Genomic DNA, 17,148 nt, shown 5'->3' on the forward strand with positions numbered 1-17,148 from the left:
AGCCAGACAGGATAGAAATGGCTAACATGAGGGGGCATAATTTTAAGGTGATTGGAGGAAAGTATGGGGTGGTGGTAGAGGCAGATACATTAGACATTTAAGAGATACTCAGATATGGACTTGGATGACAGAAACATGGAGGGAAGGGTTTGATTGATCTTAGAGTAGGTTAAAAGGTCAGCACAACACAGTGGGCCAAAGTGCTTGGACTCTGCTGTTTTATGCTCTAACCCAAAGTTCGGAGTCTGAGCTCATAGACCTAGATCAGGATAGGTACACAGAAGCCCCAACCAGATCGGGTAATGCTGTGTCATACTGGTCAGTGCTGCAGCCAGCTCAGTTGGTTGGTTGCTTTCCCAAGCTTGGGAGGTATTTCTGTGGGTATCAGTTTTCTGTGTGCGTGAGTACCACAAACAGGCAATGACAAGTGCTCATTGCAGAGACAGCGAGTGACACTGCAAGGCGTGCATGTTCAGTGACTCAGGTCAGTTGTTGGACACAGTGTAGTGTAAAAGCCTTGGGGTCGAGTCAGGTCACATCACTGAATAGGTTAAAGCTGTTGAGATTCAGTCTGGCCGAGGCTGGACCAGGTTTAATTTTATATCTGATCACAATCTGGAACATGGAGAAGCCAATTCAGAATTATCATTCCGAAGGCAAACAGTACAGAAACAGGTCATTCAGCCCATCTGATATACCTTAGAAAAAATACCCATGTTCACCGATTTCATTTTATCCTCCCCACATTCTCATCAACTGCCTCCAGATTCTAACTCTCACCCATGTACTAGGGGCCAGTTAACCTACCAACCCACATATAGTTTGGATGAGGGAGGAAACTAAAATATCCAGGATAAACCCATAAGGGAGAAAGAGCAAACTCCACACTGAAGCAGCAGACATGGGAGTTGAAAGCAGGTAAAAGTTCAAGTAAATTTATTATCAATGTTTATGTTTACCATATACCCCAAGATTAATTTTTTTATTGCAGGCATTTACAGGAAAAATAACCTGCCACACAAGTTGATAGGGTTGATGAGAAAGCATATAATAGACAGTAGGTGCAGGAGTAGGCCATTCGGCCCTTCTAGCAAGCACCGCCATTCACTGTGATCATGGCTGATCATACACAATCAGTACCCCATTCCTGCCCTCTCCCGATATCTCTTGAACCCGCTATCTATAAGAGCTCCAGCTCTCTCTTGAAAGCATCCAGAGACTTGGCCTCCACTCATATGGTCTGTTAGTTGAGGAAATGAGTTCAAGAGCTGCAGTGAAGTATTGCAACTCTGTAAATTCTGGTCAGACTTGAAATATTGTGTTCAGTTCTGGTCACCTCATTACAGAAGGATGTGGGATCTTTAGAAAGGGTACAGAGAAGATTTACCAGGATTAGAGAGCATTTCTTGTGAAGATGGGTTGAGCAACCTAGGGCTTTTCTCTTTGGAGCAGTGGAGGATGAGAGGTAACTTGACAGGTGTACAAGATGATAAAGAGACACAAGCAATCCTGACATGGAAACAAACCATTTCTTCTTCATTGTTAATGGACATTCCTCCTGACCTAATGGCCCAATGCTATGCTGAGGCAGTATAAAGACAACAGTGATTCACCAGCTTCTCAAAGGCAGCAAGAAATGCCTGCAGCCCAGAAACAAATTAAATTCAGGTAGCAGAGTGGTTAACACATTACAGTGCCAGCAACTAAGGTTCAATTCCCACCATCATCTGTAAAGAACTTGTACATTCTCCTCCTGACTGCATGTTTTAATATCATCCATCTACTTCCATGGGTTAGTAGGTTACTTAGCCTCAAGGACCTGTTATTGTTCTGTATCTCTAAATAAATATAAATATGGTAGGACATTGGGGGGTGAAAAGTGGAGAGGTTTGGTGACAGGTCATTAAGTATTAAATAAAAGTAACCCCCTGCCAGTGAACCAAACACAACCCAGTAGTACCATGATCGATGGTAGTTTGTTTAGTTAAAATTCCCAGAAACCACAGAACAATATAAACCCTGGGATCATGGTCTGAGTAATTTAACCACCAAGCTGTCATTACCTGGACAGTCACTCTCTGTCCTCCCCTAGAATGCTCTGGGATAACAGTTTGAGTCATTTTTAACCACCAGGATACTCACTCCTTGATCTTCTTGCTCTGGGCTTCCCTGCCTCTGTCAAAGCTGCCCTTGGGAAGGTGCTGGATTAGGCCAAGCCTCTGTGCTATTCGGATTTGTTCATCCTCTGTCAGCTGTGTTGCCAGGCGAGTTTGGCTCGGTGTTGGGTGATAAACTGGAACTCGTGGTTGCTCCTGAAACACGTGGAAATAATTTCTCGGGTAACCTGGAGTTTCACCCAACAACACACAAAAAGCTGAAGGAGCTCAGTAGGTCAGACAGCATCTATGGAGGGGAATAGACATCCGACATTTTGGATCGAGACCCTTCATCAGGACTCTCCATAGATGTAAATGTTTATTACCCTCCATAACTCCTGCCTCGTTCGCTGCTGATAGCTAGGAGTCAGTGTTGGGGTCGCTTCTTTTCACATTATGTGTCAATGATCTAGATGATGGCATTGATGGCTTTGTTGCCAAGTTTGCAGATGATATGAAGATAGATGGGCAAGCAGTGTTGTGGAAGAGGGAGTCTGCAGAAAGACTTGAGAGATATAGAGAATGGGCAAAAAAGTGAAATACAGTGTAGGGAAGTGTATGGTCATGCACTTTGGTAGATGGAATACATGTGTATTTTCTAAAGGGGGAGAAAATTCAGAGATCAGAGCTGCAAAGGTTCTTGGGGGTCTTCATGCAGAATTCCCTAAAGGTTAACTTGCAAGTTGAGTCAGTGGTAAGGAAGGCAATTGCAATGCTAGCATTCATTTTGAGAGGAACAGAATACAAAATCAAAAATGTAATCCTGAAGCTTTATAAAGCATTGGTCAGACTGCAACTGGAGTACCGTGAGCAGTTTTTGGCCCTATTTCCAAGAAAGGATGTGCTAGCATTGGAGAGGGTCTAGGCGAGGCTCACAAAAATTATCCTGGGAATGAAAGGATTAATGAATTAGGATTATTTGACGGTTCTGGGCCTGTACTCACTGGAGTTTAGAATAAAGGAGGATCTCATTGAAACCTATAAAATATTGAAAGGCCTATAGCAGGGAGTCTAGGATCAGCAGACAACCGCAGAGTAGAGGGATGTCCCTTTAGAACAGCGATTAGAAGAAATTTCTTTAGCCAGAGGATGCTGACACTGTAGAATTCATTGCAACAGATGGCTGTAGAAGCCAAATTGTTAGTATATTCAGCAGAGGTTGATAGGCTCATGGAGCAAAATATCATTAAGGTATCACACCAAATAGCAAACTCAGAAGCCAACATCAATTAGCAGAGTTATCAAGACTTTAGCAACTAAACAATGAATATCATTAAGCTAGAGTGTCAAATACAAGTATGGTAAGCAGTCTTTAATGTTATTGTGGTACAAACAGAAATATTAGGAACACTTAAGAAACTCTTAGGTGCATGGATGGTAGAAAAGCAAAGCAATATGTGGGAGGGAAGGGTTTTACTGATCTTGATCAGCACAGCAACATGGGCCAGAGGGCTGTTCTGCTCATTGTCACATACTTCCACATCAGCATGATATGTAACTCAAGCAACATGTTCTCTGATCCAGGAAGCATCCTAGTAAATCTCCTCTGAACTCTCTCAAAAGCTCCCACATATTTCTTAAAATAAAACAACCAGCACTGAACACAATACTTCAAGTGTGGTCTAACCAGTGTGTTATAGAGCTGTTATATGCAAAGTTACTTCAGAACCCTTGAACTCAATCCCAAACTAATGAAGGCCAATACACCATACACCTCAGGTACTCCATCAACTTGCACGGCAACTTTGAGTGATCTATTGACGAATTCCAAGAACCCTCTGTTCTTCCACTGTTAAGAATCCTGTCCATTAAACCTGTATTCTGCCTTCAAGTTCGACCTTCAAAAGTGAATCACTTCAAACTTTTCTGAGTTGAACTCCATCTGCCACTTCTCTACCCAGCTCTGCATCCTGTCAATGTCCTTTCACAATATCCAGAACACCACCAACCTCTGTTTCATCTGCAAACTTACTAACCCACCCTTCCACTTCCTCATTCAAGCCCTATATTTATTTATTTAAAAAATCACAAACAACCAAGGGTTCCACAACAGATCCCTGTGGAACACCACTGGTCACAGTTCTCCAAGCACAATACACTCCATTGACCACTCTCTGCCTTCTGTGTGCAAGCCAATTCTGAATCCACACAGCAAAGTTTCCCTGGATCTCATGCTTCCTGTCTTTCTGAATGATCCTACTATAAAGATCCTTGTCAAAAGCCAAAATATAATCCATATACACCATATCTATCACTCTACCTTAATCAGTTTGTTTTGTCACATCCTCAGAGTATTCAGTCAGCCTTGTGAGGCACAACCTGCCCTCACAAAGCCATTTTGACTATCACTAATCAGACTCTGCTTCTCTAAGTGCTCATAAATCTTGGGTTATCCCTATTTACCACCCTCCGATCATCTGATACTATTCCTGTGGCCAGTGAGGACACAAAGATGATCACCAAAGGTGCACCAATCTCTTCCCTCACTTTCTGTTGTAACATCTGTCCCCAGGACTTATTTATCCTAGTGTTTTTCCTCTAGATCCAGCAAATCCCCCTTCTTAACACTGACATGTTCCAGTGTATGAGCTTGTTCTAGTTGTCCTCACATTCGTTAAAGTCCCTATTACTGGTGAATACTGAATCAAAGTATTTATTAAAGACCTTCCCTACCTCCTCCGACTCCAGGCATATTTTATCTTCTTTGCCTGTTTGGTTTTACCCTCACTCTAGTCATCTTAGTATTCCTTTGCTGTGGACCCATGCACTCCCTGCAGAAGATCACTGACAGAGCTCCCCCACCCCAGACAGACAAGACGTTCAGGAAGGTGGTTACCATTCACTCTCCTCAGGGCGGCAAAGCTGGCCCAGGAACACACACTCCCAAAAAAAAATACACAAAAATACTTGACCACACAAGATCCTGCAGTTGCTGGAAATCCAAAAAACACATACACACATGCACACACAAAATGATGGAGGAACTTGTGTCAGGGAGCATCTATGGAAATGAATAAACAGTCCATGTTGTGGGCCAAGACTCTTCTTCAGGAAAAGGTGGGGGGAGGGGAAACTAGAAGGTAAAAGGTGAAACCAAGTGGTGAAGCCAAAGGTAAAGGGCAGGAGAGGAAGGAATCTGATAGGAGATGAGAGTAGAAAGAGAAAGGAAGTTAAAATGATATAGAAAGGGAAAGGAGAGAACCCAGGGGGAAGTGATTGGCAGGTGAGCCAAAGATGCAGTCTAGTTTACAGAAATTTTCCCAGTGGTAATCCAGATTGTCCAATTGCCCTCTCCTTAGATATTCTTTCTCCTTCAATTACTTTTTTAATTCCATGCTAACCCAACAAATCTAACAGCACCTTGTACCTTTATGCACACCTACTCTTCCAATGGATCATGTGCACACCTCTCACCAAAGTCCATTCACTTCCCCCAACCAGCCAACACCAGTTATATTTACAACTTCTCATCCAAATGGTTCAACCAAACCCTGCCCCGGTACACTTGGTCGGTCACTCCTCCCCCGTGGGCAGTTTGGCCCAGTCACTCGGTCACTCGTCCCCCGTGGCCCAGTCGCTCGGTCACTCCTCCTCCGTGGCCCAGTCGCTCAGTCACTCCTCCCCCGTGGGCCGTTTGACCCAGTCGCTCGGTCACTCCTCCCCCGTGGGCCAGTCGCTCGGTCACTCCTCCCCCGTGGGCCAGTCGCTCAGTCACTCCTCCCCCGTGGGCCGTTTGACCCAGTCGCTCGGTCACTCCTCCCCCGTGGGCCAGTCGCTCGGTCACTCCTCCCCTGTAGGCCATTTCGCCCAGTCACTCGGTCACTCGTCCCCCATGGGCCGTTTGACCCAGTCGCTCGGTCACTCCTCCCCCCTGGGCCATTTCGCCCAGTCGCTCAGTCACTCGTCCCCCGTGGCCCAGTCGCTCGGTCACTCGTCCCCGTGGGCCATTTCACCCAGTCGCTCGGTCACTCCTCCCCTGTGGGCCATTTCGCCCAGTCACTAGGTCACACGTCCCCCGTGGGCCGTTTGACCCAGTCGCTCGGTCACTCCTCCCCCATGGGCCATTTCGCCCAGTTGCTCGGTCACTCGTCCCCCGTGGGCCATTTCACCCAGTCGCTCAGTCACTCGTCCCCCGTGGCCCAGTCACTCGGTCACTCCTCCCCAGTGGGCCAGTCGCTCGGTCACTCGTCCCCCGTGGCACAGTCACTCGGTCACTCCTCCCCCGTGGCCCAGTCACTCGGTCACTCCTCCCCGTGGGCCATTTCGCCCAGTCGCTCGGTCACTCGTCCCCCGTGGCCCAGACACTCGGTCACTCCTCCCCCGTGGCCCAGTCACTCGGTCACTCGTCCCCAATGGCCCAGTCACTCGATTACTCCTCCCCCGTGGGCCATTTCGCCCAGTCACTCGGTCACACCTCCCCCGTGGGCCGGTCACTCGTCCCCCGTGGGCCGTTCGACCCAGTCGCTCAGTCACTCCTCCCCCGTGAGCCATTTCGCCCAGTCGCTCGGTCAATCATCCCCCGTGGGCCGTTTGACCCAGTCGCTCGGTCACTCCTCCCCCGTGGGCCAGTCGCTCGGTCACTTGTCCCCCGTGGCCCAGTCGCTCGGTCACTCGTCCCCCGTGGCCCAGTCGCTCAGTCACTCGTCCCCCGTGGGCCATTTCGCCCAGTCACTCGGTCACTCCTCCCCCGTGGGCAGTTTGGCCCAGTCGCTCTATAACTCGTCCCCCGTGGCCCAATCGCTCAGTCACTCGTCCCCCGTGGGCCGTTTGACCCAGTCGCTCGGTCACTCCTCCCCCGTGGGCCGTTTCGCCCAGTCGCTCGGTCACTCCACCCCCGTGGGCCATTTCACCCAGTCACTCCTCCCCCGTGGCCCAGTCACTCGGTCACTCCTCCCCCGTGGCCCAGTCGCTCTGTCACTCCTCCCCCGTGGGCCATTTCGCCCAGTCGCTCGGTCACTCCTCCCCCGTGGGCCGTTTGACCCAGTCGCTCGGTCACTCCTCCCCCGTGGGCCGTTTCGCCCAGTCGCTCGTTCACTCCTCCCCCGTGGCCCAGTCGCTCGGTCACTCCTCCCCCGTGGGCCATTTCTCCCAGTCACTCGTCCCCCGTGGGCCATTTCTCCCAGTCACTCGTCCCCCGTGGGCCATTTGACCCAGTCGCTCGGTCATTCCACCCCCGTGCGCCATTTCGCCCAGACACTCGGTCACTCGTCCCCCGTGGGCCGTTTGACCCAGTCGCTCGGTCACTCCTCCCCCGTGGGCCATTTCGCCCAGTTACTCGGTCACTCGTCCCCCGTGGGCCGTTTGACCCAGTCGCTCGGTCACTCCACCCCCGTGCGCCATTTCGCCCGGTCACTCGTCCCCCGTGGGCCGTTTGACCCAGTCGCTCGGTCACTCCTCCCCCGTGGGCCATTTCGCCCAGTCGCTCGGTCACTCCTCCCCCGTGGCCCAGTCACTCGGTCACTCCTCCCCGTGGGCCATTTCGCCCAGTCGCTCGGTCACTCGTCCCCCGTGGCCCAGACACTCGGTCACTCCTCCCCCGTGGCCCAGTCACTCGGTCACTCGTCCCCAATGGCCCAGTCACTCGATTACTCCTCCCCCGTGGGCCATTTCGCCCAGTCACTCGGTCACACCTCCCCCGTGGGCCGGTCACTCGTCCCCCGTGGGCCGTTCGACCCAGTCGCTCAGTCACTCCTCCCCCGTGAGCCATTTCGCCCAGTCGCTCGGTCAATCATCCCCCGTGGGCCGTTTGACCCAGTCGCTCGGTCACTCCTCCCCCGTGGGCCAGTCGCTCGGTCACTTGTCCCCCGTGGCCCAGTCGCTCGGTCACTCGTCCCCCGTGGCCCAGTCGCTCAGTCACTCGTCCCCCGTGGGCCATTTCGCCCAGTCACTCGGTCACTCCTCCCCCGTGGGCAGTTTGGCCCAGTCGCTCTATCACTCGTCCCCCGTGGCCCAATCGCTCAGTCACTCGTCCCCCGTGGGCCGTTTGACCCAGTCGCTCGGTCACTCCTCCCCCGTGGGCGATTTTGCCCAGTCGCTCGGTCACTCCTCCCCCGTGGGCCGTTTCGCCCAGTCGCTCGGTCACTCCACCCCCGTGGGCCATTTCACCCAGTCACTCGGTCACTCCTCCCCCGTGGCCCAGTCACTCGGTCACTCCTCCCCCGTGGCCCAGTCGCTCTGTCACTCCTCCCCCGTGGGCCATTTCGCCCAGTCGCTCGGTCACTCCTCCCCCGTGGGCCGTTTGACCCAGTCGCTCGGTCACTCCTCCCCCGTGGGCCGTTTCGCCCAGTCGCTCGGTCACTCCACCCCCGTGGACCGTTTGACCCAGTCGCTCGGTCACTCCTCCCCCGTGGCCCAGTCGCTCTGTCACTCCTCCCCCGTGGACCGTTTGACCCAGTCGCTCGGTCACTCCTCCCCCGTGGCCCAGTCGCTCGTTCACTCCTCCCCCGTGGCCCAGTCGCTCGGTCACTCCTCCCCCGTGGGCCATTTCTCCCAGTCACTCGTCCCCCGTGGGCCATTTCTCCCAGTCACTCGTCCCCCGTGGGCCATTTGACCCAGTCGCTCGGTCACTCCACCCCCGTGCGCCATTTCGCCCAGACACTCGGTCACTCGTCCCCCGTGGGCCGTTTGACCCAGTCGCTCGGTCACTCCTCCCCCGTGGGCCATTTCGCCCAGTTACTCGGTCACTCGTCCCCCGTGGGCCGTTTGACCCAGTCGCTCGGTCACTCCACCCCCGTGCGCCATTTCGCCCGGTCACTCGTCCCCCGTGGGCCGTTTGACCCAGTCGCTCGGTCACTCCTCCCCCGTGGGCCATTTCGCCCAGTCACTCTGTCACTCGTCCCCCGTGGCCCAATCGATCAGTCACTCGTCCCCCGTGGGCCGTTTGACCCAGACGCTCGGTCACTCCTCCCCCGTGGGCGATTTCGCCCAGTAGCTCGGTCACTCGTCCCCCGTGGGCCATTTCGCCCAGTCGCTCTGTCTTTCCTCCCCCGTGGGCCATTTCGCCCAGTCACTCGGTCACTCCTCCCCCGTGGCCCAGTCACTCTCTCACTCCTCCCCCGTGGCCCAGTCGCTCTGTCACTCCTCCCCCGTGGGCCATTTCGCCCAGTCGCTCGGTCACTCCTCCCCCGTGGGCCGTTTGTCCCAGTTGCTCGGTCACTCCTCCCCCGTGGGCCGTTTCGCCCAGTCGCTCGGTCACTCCTCCCCCGTGGCCCAGTCGCTCGGTCACTCCTCCCCCGTGGCCCAGTCGCTCGGTCACTCCTCCCCCGTGGGCCATTTCGCCCAGTCACTCGGTCACTCCTCCCCCGTGTCCCAGTTGCTCGGTCACTCGTCCTCCATGGCCCAGTCGATCTGTCACTCCTCCCCCGTGGGCCGTTTGACCCAGTCACTCGGTCACTCCTCCCCAGTGGGCCATTTCACCCAGTCCCTCGGTCACTCCTCCCCTGTGGCCCAGTCGCTCGTTCACTCCTCCCCTGTGGCCCAGTCACTCGGTCACTCCTCCCCCGTGGGCCATTTCGCCCAGTTACTCAGTCACTCGTCCCCCGTGGGCCGTTTGACCCAGTCGCTCTGTCACTCCACCCCCGTGGACCGTTTGACCCAGTCGCTCGGTCACTCCTCCCCCGTGGCCGAGTCGCTCGGTCACTCCTCCCCCGTGGGCCATTTCACCCAGTCACTCGGTCTCTCCCTCCCCCCGTGGCCCAGTCGCTCTGTCACTCCTCCCCCGTGGGCCGTTTGACCCAGTCGCTCGGTCACTCCTCCCCCGTGGCCCAGTCGCTCGGTCACTCCTCCCCCGTGGGCCATTTCACCCAGTCACTCGGTCTCTCCTCCCCCGTGGCCCAGTCGCTCTGTCACTCCTCCCCCGTGTGCCGTTTGACCCAGTCACTCGGTCACTCCTCCCCCGTGGGCCGTTTCGCCCAGTCGCTCGGTCACTCCTCCCCCGTGGCCCAGTCGCTCGGTCACTCGTCCCCCGTGGCCCAGTCGCTCGGTCACTCCTCCCCCGAGGGCCATTTCGCCCAGTCACTCGGTCACTTCCTCCCCCGTGGGCCATTTCGCCCAGTCCCTCGGTCACTCCTCCCCCGTGGCCCAGTCGCTCGTTCACTCCTCCCCCGTGGCCCAGTCGCTCGGTCACTCCTCCCCCGTGGGCCATTTCGCCCAGTCACTCGGTCACTCCTCCCTTGTGGGCCATTTCGCCCAGTCGCTCGGTCACCTCCTCCCCCATGGGCCGTTTCGCCCAGTCGCTCGGTCACTCCTCCCCCGTGGGCCGTTTCGCCCAGTCGCTCGGTCACTCCACCCCCGTGGGCCATTTCACCCAGTCACTCGGTCACTCCTCCCCCGTGGGCCGTTTCGCCCAGTCGCTCGGTCACTCCACCCCCGTGGACCGTTTGACCCAGTCGCTCGGTCACTCCTCCCCCGTGGCCCAGTCGCTCGGTCACTCCTCCCCCGTGGCCCAGTCGCTCGGTCACTCCTCCCCCGTGGGCCATTTCTCCCAGTCACTCGGTCTCTCCTCCCCCGTGGCCCAGTCGCTCTGTCACTCCTCCCCCGTGGGCCGTTTGACCCAGTCGCTCGGTCACTCCTCCCCCGTGGCCCAGTCGCTCGGTCACTCCTCCCCCGTGGGCCATTTCACCCAGTCACTCGGTCTCTCCTCCCCCGTGGCCCAGTCGCTCTGTCACTCCTCCCCCGTGGGCCGTTTGACCCAGTCGCTCGGTCACTCCTCCCCCGTGGGCCATTTCGCCCAGTCACTCGTCCCCCGTGGGCCATTTCGCCCAGTCGCTCGGTCACTCCTCCCCCGTGGGCCATTTCGCCCAGTCACTCTGTCACTTGTCCCCCGTGGCCCAATCGCTCAGTCACTCGTCCCCCGTGGGCCGTTTGACCCAGTCGCTCGGTCACTCCTCCCCCGTGGGCCATTTCGCCCAGTCGCTCGGTCACTCCACCCCCGTGGGCCGTTTGACCCAGTCGCTCGTTCACTCCTCCCCCGTGGGCGATTTCGCCCAGTCGCTCGGTCACTCCTCCCCCGTGGCCCAGTCGCTCGGTCACTCGTCCCCCGAGGCCCAGTCGCTCGGTCACTCGTCCCCCGAGGGCCATTTTGCCCAGTCACTCGGTCACTCCTCCCCCGTGGGCCATTTTGCCCAGTCGCTCGGTCACTCGTCCCCCGTGGCCCAGTTGCTCGGTCACTCCTCCCCCGTGGGCCATTTCGCCCAGTCACTCGTCCCTCATGGGCCGTTTGACCCAGTCGCTCGGTCACTCCTCCCCCGTGGGCTGTTTCGCCCAGTCACTCGGTCACTCCTCCCCCGTGGGCCGTTTCACCCAGTCGCTCGGTCACTCGTCCCCCGTGGCCAAGTCGCTCGGTCACTCCTCCCCCGTGGCCCAGTCGCTCGGTCACTCCTCCCCCGTGGGCCATTTCACCCAGTCACTCGGTCACTCCTCCCCCGTGGCCCAGTCGCTCGGTCACTCCTCCCCCGTGGGCCATTTCACCCAGTCACTCGGTCACTCCTCCCCCGTGGGCTGTTTCGCCCAGTCACTCGGTCTCTCCTCCCCCGTGGCCCAGTCGCTCTGTCACTCCTCCCCCGTGGGCCGTTTGACCCAGTCGCTCGGTCACTCCTCCCCGGTGGGCCGTTTCGCCCAGTCGCTCGGTCACTCCTCCCCCGTGGCCCAGTCGCTCGGTCACTCGTCCCCCGAGGCCCAGTCGCTCGGCTCACTCGTCCCCCGAGGGCCATTTTGCCCAGTCACTCGGTCACTCCTCCCCCGTGGGCCATTTTGCCCAGTCGCTCGGTCACTCGTCCCCCGTGGCCCAGTTGCTCGGTCACTCCTCCCCCGTGGGCCATTTCGCCCAGTCACTCGTCCCTCATGGGCCGTTTGACCCAGTCGCTCGGTCACTCCTCCCCCGTGGGCTGTTTCGCCCAGTCGCTCGGTCACTCCTCCCCCGTGGGCCGTTTCACCCAGTCGCTCGGTCATTCCCCCCCCCCCCCCCCCCCCCGTGGGCAGTTTGGCCCAGTCACTTGGTCACTCGTCCCCCCGTGGCCAAGTCGCTCGGTCACTCGTCCCCCGTGGGCCATTTCACCCAGTCACTCGGTCACTCCTCCCCCGTGGGCCGTTTCGCCCAGTCGCTCGGTCACTCCACCCCCGTGGACCGTTTGACCCAGTCGCTCGGTCACTCCTCCCCCGTGGCCCAGTCGCTCGGTCACTCCTCCCCCGTGGCCCAGTCGCTCGGTCACTCCTCCCCCGTGGGCCATTTCTCCCAGTCACTCGGTCTCTCCTCCCCCGTGGCCCAGTCGCTCTGTCACTCCTCCCCCGTGGGCCGTTTGACCCAGTCGCTCGGTCACTCCTCCCCCGTGGCCCAGTCGCTCGGTCACTCCTCCCCCGTGGGCCATTTCACCCAGTCACTCGGTCTCTCCTCCCCCGTGGCCCAGTCGCTCTGTCACTCCTCCCCCGTGGGCCGTTTGACCCAGTCGCTCGGTCACTCCTCCCCCGTGGGCCATTTCGCCCAGTCACTCGTCCCCCGTGGGCCATTTCGCCCAGTCGCTCGGTCACTCCTCCCCCGTGGGCCATTTCGCCCAGTCACTCTGTCACTTGTCCCCCGTGGCCCAATCGCTCAGTCACTCGTCCCCCGTGGGCCGTTTGACCCAGTCGCTCGGTCACTCCTCCCCCGTGGGCCATTTCGCCCAGTCGCTCGGTCACTCCACCCCCGTGGGCCGTTTGACCCAGTCGCTCGTTCACTCCTCCCCCGTGGGCGATTTCGCCCAGTCGCTCGGTCACTCCTCCCCCGTGGCCCAGTCGCTCGGTCACTCGTCCCCCGAGGCCCAGTCGCTCGGTCACTCGTCCCCCGAGGGCCATTTTGCCCAGTCACTCGGTCACTCCTCCCCCGTGGGCCATTTTGCCCAGTCGCTCGGTCACTCGTCCCCCGTGGCCCAGTTGCTCGGTCACTCCTCCCCCGTGGGCCATTTCGCCCAGTCACTCGTCCCTCATGGGCCGTTTGACCCAGTCGCTCGGTCACTCCTCCCCCGTGGGCTGTTTCGCCCAGTCACTCGGTCACTCCTCCCCCGTGGGCCGTTTCACCCAGTCGCTCGGTCACTCGTCCCCCGTGGCCAAGTCGCTCGGTCACTCCTCCCCCGTGGCCCAGTCGCTCGGTCACTCCTCCCCCGTGGGCCATTTCACCCAGTCACTCGGTCACTCCTCCCCCGTGGCCCAGTCGCTCGGTCACTCCTCCCCCGTGGGCCATTTCACCCAGTCACTCGGTCACTCCTCCCCCGTGGGCTGTTTCGCCCAGTCACTCGGTCTCTCCTCCCCCGTGGCCCAGTCGCTCTGTCACTCCTCCCCCGTGGGCCGTTTGACCCAGTCGCTCGGTCACTCCTCCCCGGTGGGCCGTTTCGCCCAGTCGCTCGGTCACTCCTCCCCCGTGGCCCAGTCGCTCGGTCACTCGTCCCCCGAGGCCCAGTCGCTCGGTCACTCGTCCCCCGAGGGCCATTTTGCCCAGTCACTCGGTCACTCCTCCCCCGTGGGCCATTTTGCCCAGTCGCTCGGTCACTCGTCCCCCGTGGCCCAGTTGCTCGGTCACTCCTCCCCCGTGGGCCATTTCGCCCAGTCACTCGTCCCTCATGGGCCGTTTGACCCAGTCGCTCGGTCACTCCTCCCCCGTGGGCTGTTTCGCCCAGTCGCTCGGTCACTCCTCCCCCGTGGGCCGTTTCACCCAGTCGCTCGGTCATTCCCCCCCCCCCCCCCCCCCCCGTGGGCAGTTTGGCCCAGTCACTTGGTCACTCGTCCCCCGTGGCCAAGTCGCTCGGTCACTCGTCCCCCGTGGCCCAGTCGCTTGGTCACTCGTCCCCCGTGGGCTGTTTGGCCCAGTTGGTCGGTCACTCGTCCCCCCTGAGCCAGTTGGCCCATTTGGTCAGATATTCTTCCCCCATGAGCCCAACATCTCTTCCCCCATGTTCCAGTCACTAAAAAGCCAACCCCCAACCCAATAGGCCCTGTCACTCATGCCCACGACAAAGTACACTCTGACTCTCATCCTGAGCACCCCTGAACCAGTACATCCAATCACTCATTCCCCCATGACCTGGTCAGTGCAATCATTCATCCCACATGACCCGGTATGAGTAGCCACTCAACATCCAGGACCCGATATACCCAATAAGTCATCCCTCTTCTGGTTTACCCATTTATGCTTCCCCATAACCCCTGTCATTCTCATGCTATGTCACCACATTCAATTATATACCCCGCCCCATCTGCTCATCCAATCACATGCCCGCGCCCCATCAGCTCACCCAATCACATGCCCACACCCCATCAGTTCACCCAATCACATGCCCGCACCCCATCAGCTCACCCAATCACTTTGTCCCAAACTCCCACACCTGTGCCACCCAGCAGCACACCACTGTTTCTCACTTACAGCAGTTGGTTGTGTGTGAGCCCTTTTGTCTTTCTGCTCCTCCCAAATCCTGATCCTTTCTTTTCTACTTTCAGCCATGGTGTGCTGTTTTCCTGTCTCCCTGCAGCTTTTTCTGTCTCTCTCTTGTGTGCGTGTGGTGTACATTAAACTCTCTGTCCTGGTCTAGCTTTATTGCCTTGCCTTTTGGTCTTCTAAAGCCTGCTGCATTCAAACACGGATCGCTCCTTTCTGGAAAAGAAAATCCACAAAGAGTTCAACAGTAGGAATACCCATATCTTCACACAAACAAAATCTGATGGACAACATCAGGGCCCACAGTAGTGTAGCGGTTAGCACAACACTATTAAAGCTCAGGGCATTCTGGAGTTCGGAATTCAATCCAGCACTGCTCTGTACATTTTCCCCGTGGAATATATGGGTCTTCCCCTGGGTGCTCCATTTTCTCCTACAGGCCAAAAAAATATCAGGTAGGTTAATTAATCATTGTAAATTGTCCTGTAATTAAGTTTGGGTTAATTGGGGTTGCGGGGTTACTGGGTCGGCATGGCTCGAAGGGCCTACTCCAGTTTTGCTAAATAAATTCCCTCTGTTAACTGTGTTTATACAGTAAAGTCTTTCTCCCAGCAGAGCACTACATCTATGTTAAGGGTTATATATCCATCCTCAACCCAGAACTGCTTCCCTAGGTCTGTTTATAGCCCAATGCTTTCTTGTGGTTAAACATTTATTTATATCTTCCTGATCTATACTTGCAGTTCTTCATCTATTTACAAAGGTCACTCTGATATCCATGAAATACATCAAGCTGTTTCACCATGCCTCAAAACCTCTTTTTATGGTCTGTCTGGCCACTTCAGGTTGATTAAGTGGCCACTTTGTGTTCCCAAGCTAAAAAAAAAAACAAGAAATACTATAGAGATCACCTTTGAAAGGGAATCCTATTGGAGCCAAATGGTTGTTCTCTCTTCTTACGGGGATGGACTACAGAAACAGCCTTGACTGGCACTGGCGCTCTCCATCCCATTCCTGGAAATGTTAAGCCTGTGGTTGCAAGACCAGCCACAGCAAACACCAGTTCGATAATAATGCTACAGAAATTCACATCATTACAGACCCAGGAGAAAAGTACATGGGCTTTTCTCTTTGGAACGAAGAATGAGAGGTGTACAAGATGATAAGGGGCATAGATTGAGTGGACAGCCGGAGACTTTTTTCCAGGGCAGAAATGGCTAATACGAGGGGCCATATAAGGTGACTCGAGAAAAGTACAAGGGTGATGTCAGAGGAAGGTTTCTTTCCCCCACAGAGAGAGGTGGGTGCATGGGAATGCATTGCAAGAGGTGGTGATAGAGGCATATTACATTAGGGACATTTAAGAAACTTAAATAGGCACAAATGAAGGGCCATGTAGGAGCAAAGAGTTAAGACTGATTGTAGAGCAGGTTAAAAGGTTGGCACATTGTGGGCTGAAGGGCCTGTATTGTTCTATGAATGTGGTGACAAGTTTTAGCAAATTACAATTTTAATAACCCCTCACATGGTATCCAAAAGTCCAAATACATCTAACAGACTTGATACAAATGATTTTACTTTCATGAATCCACACAGACTCTGCCCAGTTCTACAATTATTTTGCAACTGCCCAAACAATTGTATTGCACCAGATGACTCTATAGAGTTACTCTGTCCAAGGTAATCCTAACCTCACTGCATCATTAAATGTTAAGCCAGTGAAACTAAGATGTGTAGGTGACAGACTCGAGGCCAATGACCTTCCCACACATTTTTATGAGGCTGTTAGCATTAAGAGTTCACATTGATAATGGAATCAAGACCAGATCATCGGCACAGAAACATGCCCAATTCATCTATGCTGACCATGATTCCTATCTAGGAGGCACACTGGACAGTGTTCTTCATTGATGCAAACAACGCATATCACTGTATATTTCAATGTGCATGTGACAAATAAAGCTAATCTTAATCTTGATCCCATCTGCCTGTATCAGACTCATATCGCTTTGCAATCCAAGCACCTGTCCCAAACACATTTTAAATGTAATTTTATCTGCAGCTTATTTGAGATGTTCACCAACTTCTGTGTGAAAAACCTGTCTTAAGTCTCCTTTGAATTTCTCCCTTCTCACCTCAGACCTAAAATATTGTGTGCAGTTTTGGTCCCCTAATCTGAGGAAAGACATTCTTGCCATAGAGGGAGTACATAGAAGGTTCACCAGATTGATTCCTGGCGCGACGACGCAGGGCGCAGCGGCCACTCCAGTAAGGAATATCCGTTATCTGTAAGTAGGGGCCGTGCACAATCCTGATTTGATTGAGACGGATGTGTGAAGCACGGAGGAACATCTGGCGAAACTTCTGACATGCCTGTGCTGCTGACGCTGCTACTGAGCGATCGGAGAGATCTCCAGAGAGGAAGGCCCCGAATCCTCGGCTTTGCCTGTTGCTTGGTGGCCGGAGCCGGGGTTGAAGCACTCGGCAGAGATGGTGCTCGGTGCTCGGTGTCGGAGGGCTGGTCGGAGGCACGAAGTTGTCGGAAGTTTTCGGACGGACTCACAGTTGGCTGTGCTCGGGTGCTTCCAGAGG

The 17,148-nt window shown here is 55.7% G+C and overlaps 2 protein-coding genes across 3 annotated transcripts in view; both read right to left on the reverse strand.

Annotated features, from left to right (window-relative positions):
• The window catches only part of LOC140740076 (RING finger protein 11-like), a 28,276-nt gene that overhangs the window by 5,884 nt on the left and 5,244 nt on the right, over positions 1 to 17,148 (reverse strand). The window contains exons 1-2 of one of the 2 annotated variants that reach the window (XM_073068944.1): positions 14,545 to 14,713; positions 2,143 to 2,312 (exon numbers count right to left, since the gene is read on the reverse strand). In XM_073068944.1, coding sequence (XP_072925045.1) covers positions 2,143 to 2,312; positions 14,545 to 14,688 — 314 coding nt within the window. In that variant the 5' untranslated portion in view covers positions 14,689 to 14,713. Of the gene's footprint in view, positions 1 to 2,142; positions 2,313 to 14,544; positions 14,714 to 17,148 lie in introns of those variants that run through there. The other variant, XM_073068943.1, reaches the window with a different exon arrangement.
• Positions 9,955 to 11,550, reverse strand: LOC140740309 (uncharacterized). The gene is made up of 3 exons (XM_073069463.1): positions 11,457 to 11,550; positions 11,001 to 11,408; positions 9,955 to 10,283 (listed from the first exon to the last, which is right to left on the reverse strand). Exons 1-3 carry the CDS (start codon positions 11,548 to 11,550, stop codon positions 9,955 to 9,957), a joined length of 831 nt encoding a protein of 276 aa, XP_072925564.1.

Source organism: Hemitrygon akajei, chromosome 16, assembly GCF_048418815.1.
Source record: "Hemitrygon akajei chromosome 16, sHemAka1.3, whole genome shotgun sequence".
In the NCBI taxonomy this organism is placed as follows: domain Eukaryota; kingdom Metazoa; phylum Chordata; class Chondrichthyes; order Myliobatiformes; family Dasyatidae; genus Hemitrygon; species Hemitrygon akajei.